The sequence below is a fragment of the Haemaphysalis longicornis genome, unplaced genomic scaffold, assembly GCF_048455015.1.
Source record: "Haemaphysalis longicornis isolate Haplotype H1 unplaced genomic scaffold, Haemaphysalis longicornis Haplotype H1 scaffold_4, whole genome shotgun sequence".
NCBI classification, from domain to species: domain Eukaryota; kingdom Metazoa; phylum Arthropoda; class Arachnida; order Ixodida; family Ixodidae; genus Haemaphysalis; species Haemaphysalis longicornis.
Genome location: NW_027526361.1, coordinates 91,179,050 through 91,193,015, shown reverse-complemented (window position 1 = coordinate 91,193,015; position 13,966 = coordinate 91,179,050). Strand labels below are relative to the sequence as shown.

The 13,966-nt window shown below is 48.0% G+C and overlaps 1 protein-coding gene across 8 annotated transcripts in view; it reads left to right on the top strand.

Annotated features, from left to right (window-relative positions):
• The window catches only part of LOC144179063 (uncharacterized), a 367,429-nt gene that overhangs the window by 288,697 nt on the left and 64,766 nt on the right, over positions 1 to 13,966 (top strand). The window contains exon 1 of one of the 8 annotated variants that reach the window (XM_077707259.1): positions 13,163 to 13,297. The exons of the other annotated variants lie outside the window; for them this stretch is intronic. Coding sequence (XP_077563385.1) covers positions 13,279 to 13,297 — 19 coding nt within the window. The 5' untranslated portion in view covers positions 13,163 to 13,278. Of the gene's footprint in view, positions 1 to 13,162; positions 13,298 to 13,966 lie in introns of those variants that run through there. 8 annotated transcript variants of the gene reach the window in all.

The window sequence follows — 13,966 nt, the reverse complement described above, 5'->3', positions numbered from 1 at the left end:
TCGGTTCGGGTTCGGTTCCGGAGCACGATTCCGTTCCGGTTCGAACCGGTTCGAACCGGTTCTAAGCGGTTCAAACGGGTTCGGAGAAAAAAAAAAAGCAGGCGCGTTTTTTTTTTTGTTATTTTTTTTGTGCTCGGTTTTCATTTCCTTGTCAAGTAGGTATGAAAACAAAGCCATAATGTAGCTTTATTTGTGCAAATGTTTTGTCTTGGCCAAATTAAAGTGACCCTCGAACAATTTTTCCAACTTTTTTCTAAATCCAGAATGCTTGCAGGAAGTATTCAACCAACACATCGAGTACTCAGATTAGCGGGTCGCAAAGTGCCTCAGTCAAAATTACTCCTTTGTCCCCCTCAGATAACTTAGAAACTTGCTTAAAATATTTTTCTCTTTCCGCTCTTGCGTGTTTTTCCGCTGGAATGACGTCAATACAGCGGTGTAGCGGCTAATTTTGCCTGCTTTCCTTAAGTTGCGACTTAAAAAAAAAAAATGCCACGAAAGCGAAGCAGAAACGGAAGGCGTATCTGCTGTGACGAGAAAATCACCGACTGCTGTTCAGTGCTGGCAACAGCTATAGCTTTCGCAGTGCTTCCAGATGCGAAGAAAAGTGTGAAAGCGTGGATCGAACGTGTTGAAAAGTTTCTTTAACTCTACAATCTACTGCAAAATGTTTTCTATGGTAGGTCCATGATTACAACATAAACTGAAGCGAAATAAAGGTTCGATGGGACACTTACGCTGCGTAGTTGTATAAATGTGAAAGCATTACTATTTATGCCACAAGTTTATTTTTATTAATTTAGTTTCGTTCATTTTTATAATTTAATGTAATTTTATTCTTGAGTCATAACACTGCAGTTTTACACCCACCAGTTGTTTTCTTGAAGAAACAAAAAAAATGGCGGACAATTACAATACTCGCTAATGCGAAATTTGAGTGCAGCGTTAACTGTAGTCTTCTCGGCGACAGCGCATAGCTGCTGTGTTTCAGGAAGTGATCGCGTCATCAGCAAATGCATGGCGGCGCGCGGTATACTCTGTCGTTATGTCGTAAGGCGTCGCCGCTGTGAAGCACGTCTCGCACAGTCTCAAAATTCCGTCCTCCCCCTCACACTTTCATCATACTTTCATCCTCCGCTTTCCCTGCCTCACTCTATCTTCGGTGACGTCTTCGTTCTCTCGGATACAACGAGGCCGACGCTGAGGGACTACGTGAAAACCACAGGAGCGGGCGCTTATGGGCTGCGCTCTAACGCATGGCTCTAGGTAGCCGCCGCTGTGCCGCACTGTGATCCACTCCCTTCGCCGACCAGTGACGGGCCGCACATCGGCTCCAAATAATACATCCTCGCCACAGTCTTCTGGAAGGCAAACATGTAGCCTCCTGGCCAGTGAGCAGCGCCCCGGCGCCTCCGACACCTCCCCCCTCGGTGCATCGTCGCCAGAAGCCAGAATAGGCAGACGCCAGAAGCCAGAATAGGCAGACGCTCTGCAGGCTGCCTATTGTCCCGTCCTACTAAGCACCCGACCCGTCCATCCACAATCGTTTTTTGATACCCTCGAGTGTCGCGATGGTGCGGCATTTTGCGTCTCCGCCGCCCCCCCCCCCCCCCCCCCCCCCTTCCCCGGGCGTCTCGTGACGGGCCGCGCCTCGTCCCCAAATCACGCATCCTCGTAGGAATCTTCTACCTGGCAGACAGGCAGGCAGGCTGCAGGCAGGCGGGCAGGTAGTTTACTGGCAACCAGGCAGTCTCTTGGGTGGGCAGGAGAGCCTGCGCGACCGCTATCCTTTTTTTGGATCCATCAAATCTCTACGCACGCACGCGCACACGCGCCCCTATTTTCGCACAATGAGGAAATAAAATTGCATTGTAAATAAATTGATTGGTCTGCTACGCTTTTCATGTGCTCCTTGTTTCAACGGCGCTTTAGCTTCAACACGAAATCATTAGCAGTGATAAAAGTCGAAAACAGTCCGGCGTAGGCGTCAAGCTCCGACTGTCAAGCGTGGCTGGTCGCGTTTTGAGCGATTTTATTCTGCTCATCTTTTATCTGCTAACAGACCGGTTAGAAAGAAATAACGGCTTTAATGACTCATTGGGCAGCGTGTATAGGACGGCATTGGATAGGGAACCACCGGAGACAGGAATTTGCTAATGGCACTTCAGCGACTGCTGGCAGCGATTGGGAAGTAGGAAAGATAATAACCTAGTAAATTCACAAGCTGCAGTAATGATTCCTCGTAGAGAGATACAGAGAGAAAATGAACCTAATTAAATCGAGGAAAAGTTTCAGAGAGGCGTCGTCATTCAAGGGGCCGGTGCATGGACAGCCGTTTTCGTCAAGAGCAGCTGATCTTCCAAGCCGGAGCTGGCCAAGGCTCTCTCCCAAATCTCTATGCAAACGTGGAGGTTAGGTGGATCTAGAATAGACGTTTTGCAGCCGCCTACTATGCGTATAAGGTTCCCAGGCTCTCCGCAGATGCTGCAAAATGGAGAGAATTGTTTCCGGTCAAAGAGGTGAAATCTGGTGGGGTGCCGGAAGGTTTTAACCAGCATGGCGCGGAATAATATTTCCTGGTTAATCGGTAGCGATTTGTGCGAGGAGGAATACGTTTGGGGGAGAGCCTATGGTGTTTATTAATTTCCTGGTATTGACTACAGGATGCACGCGCTCGGGCTCGTCTTTAATAGCTAAGCGGGTCAAATCTTGAGCCACGAGGTTGGTGACGAGGTTGTTTGCCGGGGATGCCACTATGAGCTGCTGCCCATACATTCCTGGCTGGTGTTGTTGGTAGTCCCTGATTGATCTTTCCAAGTGTTGTAACATGCAATCCGCCGTTGGCAAAGTTGCACCATGCCTGTCAAGAGCCTGTTATGAGAGTTTTGGCGCCGCTTTGGCTAAGCGCACGTGCTATTTTTTTTATTTATTTATCAATACTGTAAGCCTTGGTCAGGCTCATACAGGAAGTGGGCACATAATGCACATTACACAAATAGGTACAAAAAGCAAACTGGACGTTAAAGAGAACACAACAATCAACCACGCCATTGCCAAAGCGCATAAAAAGAAAAGAAAACGCCAGAACGCTCTCCGCTGTGTTTTTAGTTTGACAGGTAATACTAAATCAACCGACAACAATGACGGTGTAGATAAATAAGTCTCTTCTAACACAAAACAATGCAGTAAAACACTTGCAAACATATGCAATACGGGATAGGGTAAAATAAGGCGGAAAACAGTAATCTCAAACATGCGCAAAGAAGCGGTAACAATTCACTTGCAATGTAATTTTGTTCAAGTTTGGTACAAAATCAAGATGAAGAAAAATTTTATTTGCCGAACGTCTTCACTGTTCCAAAGACGAAGTAAACCACGATTCCGCGTTCCTAGCAAAGCTATCAACCGATGTGGCGTTGATAACATCAGACGGTAATCCATTCCAAGTTTCAATGGCCAGCGGAAAGAAAGAATACTTAAATGTATTTGTACGACTGCTAAATGGTCTGAAAGGTTTGTCATGATTCGTCCTTGTTGAGTGTCGGTGAGGTGGTTTAAGGTAATCACTTTTGTTTATGTTTATAGCTTCCCGATACAAAAGATACAGGAACTTCATAGCGGCAACACTACGACGTGACGACAAGGTTGGAATGCGCGCTAGCATGCGCAACGAAGTTACACTGTCGTGTCTAGAATATTTAGAGTAAATAAAACGAAGTGCCTTATTTTGAATTTTTTCTAATTTGTGTACAAGATATTGTTGATGTGGATTCCAAACTATACTACCATACTCGAGGATGGGTCTCACAAGAGTCTTGTAAGCCGTTAATTTGACATGAGGAGGGGCTGCCGACAGTTTCCTACGAATGAAGCACAATTGCCTGAAGGCCTTGGTGCATGTGTTTTCAATGTGAACATCCTATTTCAATGTATGCGTAATTGTTATGCCTAAATATTTTATGGAATTTGTTCGGGACACTTGGGAGCCATTTAATGTGTAGTTAAATTGGAGAGGTGATCTCTTCTGGGTTATGCTCATACAGCTTGTTTTGCTAGTATTAATTTTCAAATCCCAGGTGTCGCACCAACGGGCTATATTACGGAGGGAAGAGTTTAGCCTCACTTGGTCTGCAACATCATGCACGTTAGTGTAAACAACACAGTCATCGGCAAAGAGTCGCACGGTAACTCCATCTTCAACGCAATCCGCAACATCATTAACATATACGAGAAAAAGTAAAGGGCCCAGTACGGAACCCTGCGGAACACCTGAAAAAACATTAAGGCGGTCAGATTCGGATTTGTTCAGAGACACGTATTGAGTGCGGTTTGATAGATATGCTGCTACCCACGATAATATTTGAGAATTTATGCCAATTGACTTGAGCTTTTCAAGTAATTTGTTGTGCGGGACGCGGTCAAACGCTTTTGCGAAATCAATAAATATTGCATCAACTTGGAGTTTGGCATCTATTGCTGAAGCAAAATAATGAGTTATTTCTAGAAGCTGAGTAACCGTGGACAAACCTTTGCGAAAGCCGTGTTGTTTTGAATAAATCAGATTATTTTCTTCCAAATAATTTATTATTGCTTTATTTAGAATGTGTTCCATCAATTTGCAGCAACAGCTGGTTAGTGAAATTGGCCGGTACATTTCTGCCTGCAGTTTGTTGCCGCCTTTATGTATCGAAGTGATTTTTGCGCAAAGCCAATCGTCCGGCAGAGTGGCTGTCTTGAGGGACGTCGTAAAGATCACATGCAAGAACGGCACCAGCTGTTCGGCATATCGTTTAAGGAAAACATTAGACACGTTATCAGAGCCTGAACTTTTCTTGACGTCAATCTGCAAGAGCAAGTTAAGAATACCTGGCTCTGTTATCTCTATACCCGGCATTAAGGAAGAGGACGCTGTCGCTGGTGCTGCTGTGGTAGGGGCACGTGTAAATACAGATTGGAAGTATTGATTGAAACAGTTTGAGATAGATTGTGCGTCGTTTATAACAACCCCTGCAACTTCCAGTGTACCGATAGGGGCAACTGGTTTGGATAAATATCGCCAAAACTTATGTGGCTGATTTATCATAAAACTTGTCAACGTGCTTGAAAAGAAATTTTCTCTTGCATTTTTTATTTCTTCTTTTAATCTTCGCGCGAGTTGGCCTATTTCTGCGGAGTAATTTTTTTTTCTTCGCATTCTTTGTAACTTTCTTTTAATATGAATGATACTACGTGTAATCCAGGGCGTTTTCCGTTTTGTGCGCTTCCATTTAGTAGGAATGAAGTTAGCTTCGCAAAACTGTATTGCGTTTTTGAACTTTAACCATAAATTATTAATACTGGTACCAGGCTGAGATGAAAATTCCTCGAATGCTATTTCCAAATGATCGATAACGCTTTCGTCGTTTGCTCGGTTGTATTGCTTGACTGGGACCTTCGAAGAATTTTTAGTGTGGTTCGTATTATGATTTTGGTTACCAAATGTTAGTAAAAGCATTTGGTGATCGGAAATACCATCTTCTACACTGAGTTCAGGAGTTAAATGACGCGATACAAACGCAAGATCAAGTACTGAATGAACACTTCCTTGTATGCGCGTGGGCTCTTTTACCAACTGTGACAACGAGAAACTATACATTATGTTTAAAAGCCACTCACAGCTGCTTACTTCATGGCTACCGGTTGTAAGCTGGTCCCAATCAATGCCTCCCAAGTTGAAATCACCTAGCATGACAACTTTAGTACGGTCGTTTATATTTTGGTGAAGGAAATCGTGAATTTGCATAAGGTAACTTTCAGGGGCGTTTGGTTTTCGATAAATTCCACCTACCAGAATAGAAGCATCATTAACCTTAATTGTGCACCACGTACTTTCATGGTTAGGGATGCCTTTGTGGGCAAAAAATGTTAGTCCGTTTTTTACTGCAATGGCTACGCCCCCTCCGCGACCGTCACGATCCGTTCGAAGCAGGGTATAAGACGGGGGAATTACTTCGGAGTCATGTATGTTAGAATTTAGCCACGTTTCTGTTATGACGACTATATCAGGGGAGTACAGCAATAACAACTCTTCTAACTTTTCTACTTTGTTAACAATACTTCTCGCATTAAAACACAGTAAGGAAAGCGGTATACCATTCCTGATGCGTCACGCGTTAGAAGCTCCGGCATCTTGGGGTGAATCATAATGGGATTGCTTCAGTTCCACTCGCTTATTCTGCGCATGATCCCAAACATACAAGCATTTGTTTATTTTCAGTTTGTCATACACCAGAGTAACTTTATCGCCGTTGTCGCGGTTAACTTTTGCCGACTGCCACAGCTTCCGACGCGTTTCCCGGAGAGCTAATGAAAAATCCTCCGAAACAGATATGTCAGAGCCCTTCAACTTAAAACAATTCCGTAGCACGGCCATTTTTTCTGTGAAATCGTAAAATCTAATCACAACAGGCCGCTCTCGCGTGGCCTTTTTCTTGCCAACGCGGTGTATGCGTTCGACTGACGTCGCTTTGACCCCCAGAACTTCCTTAAAAATGTTGTTCACCACACTTTCTACAAGACTTCCGTGATCTTCATCGTCCTTTTCTTTTACACCATACACAACCAAGTTATTTCGGCGACTACGATTCTCTAAATCATCGATTTTTTTATTCATTTCCTTCACCTCAGAACGAACGATAGTGATTGTTTGCACACACTCATCTGTCTTCTCTGGTACTCTTTAAGTGTGTCAAGAGTGGCCTCAATGTCCGCAATCTTCTGCTCTACGCTCTGTAGACCAGCCTGTAAAGTATGTTGTGAGGACTTGATCTCAGTGACAACTCTGAGAATCTCGTCAAGCTTAGCATCAACAGGACCAGGATTTTCCTCGACGTCACCACTAAGTTGCAACAACAACCTGATAATGCGCACAGAGTCAGAGCAACAAAGCATAATACACTGGGGGCTCGGTAGCACAACAAGACAACGAGAACTACTTTTGACTGACTTAACGAATAACCACCTATCACTAACCTGAAGAAACAAGATTGAAGATTTCAGCATCATATGCCGGGCGGTGCCACCGAGCCCACTGAACTCGGTGCTTGGCTGGGTCTCCTTTTTAAGCGGCTCCCACGCTGTCGCGGGTGTCGCTGCTGCGCCGAAGGGTTGGTCCAGTCGAGATGGCCAAGATACGCCATCAACGAAAAGTGTCGTCTTTGGCATCGTTGTCGCCAGGATGACCGGAATCACGGGCTGGTGGAACACCGCTGTTGTCTTTGAAGTGGTGCGCAGCGGGACGATGCGCAGCGGGAACGTTCCGTGGCCATAACTGAGCACGTCCAGGAAAGCCTGAAGAAACAAGATTGAAGATTTCAGCATCATATGCCGGGCGGTGCCACCGAGCCCACTGAACTCGGTGCTTGGCTGGGTCTCCTTTTTAAGCGGCTCCCTCGCTGTCGCGGGTGTCGCTGCTGCGCCGAAGGGTTGGTCCAGTCGAGATGGCCAAGATACGCCACCAACGAAAGGTGTCGTCTTTGGCATCGTTGTCGCCAGGATGACCGGAATCACGGGCTGGTGGAACACCGCTGTTGTCTTTGAAGTGGTGCGCAGCGGGACGATGCGCAGCGGGAACGTTCCGTGACCATAACTGAGCACGTCCAGGAAAGCCTGAAGAAACAAGATTGAAGATTTCAGCATCATATGCCGGGCGGTGCCACCGAGCCCACTTCCGAGCCCACCGAGCCCACTATCGCCGCTTCCTCAGCTTGGATGGGGCTGTGTTCGGGGGTTGAGATGCTACACCTGTGGAAGGCTGCAGAACGGTATCACAAAGAAAGACAAGGTATTTGAGAATGCTGTCGGGTGTCTTTCGCATCAAGCCAGTTTATCGTTCCTCATTTTTTTCTTTCAGTTTACTTGCTTCCTACAGTCTTACCTCATATATGTACGTGTTTTGAAAACCCTTTGATGAATATAAGACATGCATTTGGCAATTAGTCATTAACTCGAGTGCGACATGTCAATCTTACGCGAGAAACAACATAACAGCGCAATACGTGCATAAAGAAAGAACTTTTATAGCATTCAGGTGGTCGTCACATAACTTTACGGCTATTTTGTGCGTAACCAAATTTCCTGATTGGTCGAGAAGGAGAACGCTGCACAATTTCCAAATGCCAACGGCCCCAAAGATATCATGTTTTGTCCGACCCTCTAATCCCACCTTAACTTACCCGCTAATTCTTCTAATCTAAATTAATCAACACACCAGTCCCACTAATTCACATTAACCTCATTCACTCATCTCACTAACCCACCCCAGTCTACCCGCTAATCCGGATTAATCGACTTTAATCAATGCTCCCCTTAATTTAAAGGTTGAGCAGATTCAAGGTAACATGAGCATGCTATCGCATCTACGTAATTTTTTTTCTATTCAAATGTTCTCTTAGAGCAGTAACCAAAGGACACAAGGGCACTGTACAAGAAAAATTGACGGTGACGTAGAGAACTCCGAGTGTTAGTCTCTTAGTGCTGTTTGTATATAACTGCCCATTCAAACAAAATGAATGGAAGATATGGATTTATTGTTGATGGTGCCCATGAAGGCCTTCGCAAGCGTATAGAGATGCATTCGAATCAACAACACATTGAAAACTTTACACGATTTTAAACACCATGCAGATAGAAACCATGAAGAAGTTTCCATGATATGTTGCCTCGGAATATGCGTTCTAACTTAAGTTATTTTAAAGGAGCCATGAAGAGAAAACACAAGTTTGGTTCATTCGAAAGATTGCCTCGTTAGAACCATAACGACACCACTTATAACGCAAACTTCGCTCAAATAAGCTACATAATTAGGAAAAAAGGAAATGACCATGCGACCCACCAGCTCATTTTCCGCAACAGAACCTGTGATGTCACTTGGGAATGCTCTGCGATTGGCGGAGGCCGGCAAAAGCAAACGCATGTTAGGCAGGGCTTACAGTTTGCATAGCGAGCTAAATGCCCGTGAAACATACTGCACATTCTTTTTATGACAAAGAACGGTGGAGTAAACGGTTGAAGGTCCGAACGAACATGCAAGCGTGTGCGCCAATGCGTACGAAACTAGCGCCGGCCGAGCTCGACATCTCGCCGTCGCGCAGACGAATTTTCGGGTTCGAGGCTCTTCGGGGCCAACGAACCGTTCCAGCACGCACAGCCGCGACCTTGCTTCGTATCGTGATCCCTGCACAGGAGGTTGGCCGTCATATCGCCAACCAGCAAAGGTAAAAATAGAAACGAGGGGAGTAAGGAACAGCAAGAAGCGACGAGATAGTGCCAGTCGACGCGTAAGTTTCGAATGGTGTTGGCTTGCTGCTGTCGTTACGAGCTCGTTTCCAGTTTACAACCACTGAAAACTTCAGTTTGTTCGAGCACTTTACAATGAAATTTCGTTGCTGCGTTTTGAAATGCCCATGTAGTACGGGCAAATCGTCGAGGGAGTGCGACATCCCCGCCGGTGAGGAGATCTCCTTTCATGTGCTGCCCAACGACGAACCTAGGCGAAGCAAGTGGCTACGTTTTGTGAACTTTGCAAACGGAGGAGAAAGAGAGCTAAAGGAAGTACGAGTGTGCTCGCTTCATTTCCGAGGAAGTGATTACGGCAGGGACCCTTACGTTAGCTCACTCCTGGGACATGCTGGTGCTCGTCGCCGACTTCGTCAAATCGCTCTGACCTTGGAGAAAAAAATGCCGTAAACACCGAGCATTGACGCTCGTATCTTTCTGGTCGAAGCAGAGAGCTCGCGCGAACGGCTTTCCATACACGACACCGGCCAACTAGCATAAGCGATAATGCTACTGAAATTGAGCTATTATTAACCGTAATCAAAATACGGCACATACGTACCAGTCTATATTCGTCCGTCGCGACGGGGCTGACGAGGCAGCGGTGCCGACGGCTGGGCGTTCGTCTGTTGTGGCTATCGCGGAATGGTCGTTTTCCCGTCCACCGCGTATCCCACAACTCTTGCCGCTCGTGCACTTAGAAGCATTGAGCGTTTTAGTGGTGTGAGGTTGTTAAATGCAAGCCCGAGCTCCTCGGCGAGAGTTTTGTTCTCCGGATCAGGCGATTCCATGACTAGGGCTACGGGTGCACTAGGTTTTACTAGTATTTTTAAAATGGCCGCCGTATCGATCGACTCCCGCGTGTGGGTGCTATATGGAGTCGACATACTAAGTATCTGTTTCATGGACCGGCTCTATGACGCCATTGTACACGTCACGGAATGTTCAATTTTAGCGGGAGATTTAAAATTTTGGCTTAAAGGGACACTGAAGTGATATGTAAACATTGCGGGATTACTAGCGCAAATTGTAGTCCGGAGTCCCCAGGCCATGTTTCGACCACTCTAGGCGCGTTTACGCGATTTTATTTAGTAGAAAAACTAATTCGAAAACGCTGTCCTCCTCTCTTTACGCTCGCCCATTTTCTGTGGCGTTTTCGTGTGACGTCAGGAGGGGATGAGCTGGCAATTGGCTGCGCCACGGCTGCGCTACTGCACGGCTCCCCGGCCGACAGAGTCAGTCGGCCCAGCGTTTCGTCCGCCGGCCGCCGGCGGGTCGTCGCAATCAAGGAGGTTAAAAAAAATTGCTTGGTCGCAATTCGTTCGCTTAGTTGAAACGAAGCCAGGACACGTTTGTGAATGGAAGAATGTGCCTTTCTTTACTTGATTTGTTTGTACACTGTATCTAGCTCGAAGTCAAGGTCGCTTCACACAAGCGCTGCACATGCGACGCTTCGCTGGCTGGTACGCCAGTAGGAAAATATAAGGCCTCTTGAAGGCGGGAGAAGAGTCAGCGAAGTCAATATAGGTACTAAGCAAATAAAATCAACTGATATTTTTACCGTACAGCGTAAAACTAGGGCGCGGGAAGCACTTTTTTGCGCTGGGCGAACAAGCACAGCGGTCAGCAGCACGACTACGCATCTGCGAACGCTTTTCCGTCTACGAAATGCAATTGCTAGACGTGAGGTACTGTGGAAACTCGGGCGACGCTTACTGCACGATCGCAGTACAACAAATAGTCACCTAAGCGGCTTGAAATGCCAAAACTAAATAAAAGTGTAAACCGGTTGTACAATATATACCCTATATTAGCAAGGCTTTCGCGTCCCGCTCCGTAGCCTAGCAGTCTGGGGCGCTAGGAATTCACCGTGAATGTTTTGCGAGTCACGAGTTCGAATCCCCGCGGGTACGTGCTTTTTTTTTGTAATTTGACTTTTTTGTTTTCCGCCGATGTTTTCTATATTGAGTTCACCTTTTTTGGGGCCGCAACGTTCATGGCTACACGAACTAGTTCACAAAACGCGCGCAGGCTGGCACTGGCGCGCTAGCGAGTTCTCGTTGGCGTGTTGTTGCCATAAGCACCGACTGCTTGCAGGCAGTGGGCACAGGCCAGAATGAACAGACCCTTGGCCTGGTGCGAACACGCTTTTTACGATACAGGCATGAGGGAGGCAAGCTCCAAATATGGGGGAAAAGCGCATGACATTTGGGCGTCTGCGGGTACGCGGAGGGCGTTCATGCACTGCGTAGGTCTCGGCTAGTGAATGCTACGACTACAAGCCGTCCTGGGAGGCTTATCTTGTGCATTTTACAGCCGACAACATGGCAGAAGCGCGGTGCGATGATTACTGAGATAATGAGAATGCCCATCCAACAAAGCCATTGGTTATGTTTTACAGAACCAAAACCGAAACCGAAACTTGTGTGATTGCTAACCTTGGGCATCGTCCAATCACGGCGCCCCTCCTCTCAACGTCACAGCCTTAGTTGGTGCGGCCGCCGCAAACCGCGCATGGTAGTTTTTCTTCTTTCGCGCTTTGTAAAATAATTACCGATTTGTCAACCGGATAAACGATGAAAAGTGTGCTAATACGCAGGGCAAGCAAAAACGGGAGCTTGACAAATTCACTTCAGTGTCCCTTTAAATTGCCTTATTTCTCAGTGAATAAAGCATCATTTGCTTCCGGGAAAGCACTTGGGGTACTATGAAATACCTAATCTTTCGAATAAAACAAACTTTTGTTTTCTCTTCATGGCTCCTTTAAATGTGAAAGATAATTGGGGGAGATGGTCAGTACCTAACGCAAACTGGTAGTATATACAGACAACTTTACATTAAACTGAGGGTTATAATAAGAAGAGAACCTTGTGGGCCTTGGGAACTGCAGACTGTGCAAAATATTTCGTGGTGCCGTCTGGCGAAGGGTAAAAATATCTTCAGACGCAAGGTAGGGTACCGAAATGAAAAACTAGAAATCACAGTTTTGAGGCCCCGGAACCGGTTCGGAACGGTTCCTTCGATTCGTTCCGGTTCGGGTTCAGTTCCAAAATGGCGGAAAAAATACGGTTCCGGTTCAGTTCCGGTTCCGGGCAAAAATTCGGGTTCGGTTCCGATTTTCGGTTCGGTTCCGGTTCCGGTTCGACACCCTGGCCCTAAGATGCTCCATCTCAAGATCAGTGCGTGCGTGCGTGCGCGCGCGAGAGAGAAAGAGCGTATGCTTACGCCATTGAGAACGAAGCATGTCTCTTTACGTTGCCGGTCGTCTCGCACTATTCGTTCATAAAGGATCCCGCCGCCTTGTGACTGCAGCCTTATCATCGCGCCGCTTACCAAGGCCGGCTCTCACGCGACCGCTTTGCGCGCGCGTAGCAGCCCCGTGGGTCGAGATTTTCCTCGCGGAATACATTAGAGCGGCTTCTGCCTCTAACGGGCCATTCAGGCTCCTCGCTTGCGTCCTGCGCGCGCTCATTTGCGTACCGCTTTGCATATCAGCGTGCCTGGATAAGCCTTTCGAGCCGCCACTGGCCGCCAAGCCTCGGCTCGGGGCGTCATCGGCCCTGCCGCCGGTCTCCTCCGCTTCGCCGCGAGCGTCGCACGCGTTGCGTGGCGCTCAGATATGGCGCGTGCGGAAACGTGCCCGCGTATCGCCGGCTCTGCTGTCCCTTTGGCATATATTTGCCTTATGCAAGGCGGGAGAAGGGCGCGCCTGTTATCTCGACCGGGGGTGGAATTGCCGTCGCCGCCGACGCCGGAGTCCCGGAGCGTCGCGTTTCATTGCCCTATCGGCGGCGGCGGCGGAGCCCCCCCCCCCCCTCCAGCCCGCTGGCGGCGGCACTCTGATAGGGAAATACAAATACAAAGTTGCGCGTTCCCCACGAGAGGCGGCGATAAGGCGAAAAGCTCGCTCGCAGTAGCAGCCTGCACGCGGCCGCGACATGCGTGTGGGCCTCCCGGAGTACCATGTGTCCGCGAAGCAACGGTATGTACTCTGTTCATCCCGTATCGAGAGGTCCAACTCTCGCGCACTGCGGATCGCGGCTTCTTTAATTGCGCGCTGAGTGGGGCTGCTGCTGCTGCTGCCGGGGCGGTTGTGAGCTCCGTGGAAGGCATGGCCGCCGGCCGTGAGCGGCCCGCGTCGGCCTTCCGACGGATGCGGCGCGGCTGCGTGGTGGCGACGCCGGCGGTCGCCCGGATTGACGCTCGCTACGTGAGTGAGTTGCCGGGTGCACGAGGGGAGATAACTGTTGCACGGTGCGCGCCATACTCGATGTCCCGCCTGCTCGCTTGCAAGCGGCTCCCCTCCGCTTCCTGGTAGTCCGCCTGTGTCCGGTTCTTGTTTGGACCGCGGGCTTTGGGAGTCCGGGTTGAAGGACCATTCAAGCTAGTGAACGCGCGCTTGGAAGCCTTGTTTGTACGCGAAGGCAAGACGACGGAGGAACGGCTGTCTGTATTCGGATCGGGAATGATCGGTGTGGGGCCGTGAATGCAGCGACACAGGCCACACGAGGTACTACGGTACATGCGCTCCTGCACAAGTCCCAAACAACCCTTTAGCAGAGACATGGTCATTGTCGGTGACCTAGTACATCTGGAATCCCCTGAATAGCCGAAAATAACTCGTGAAGTCTGTGTTTTGTCGACTTTATTT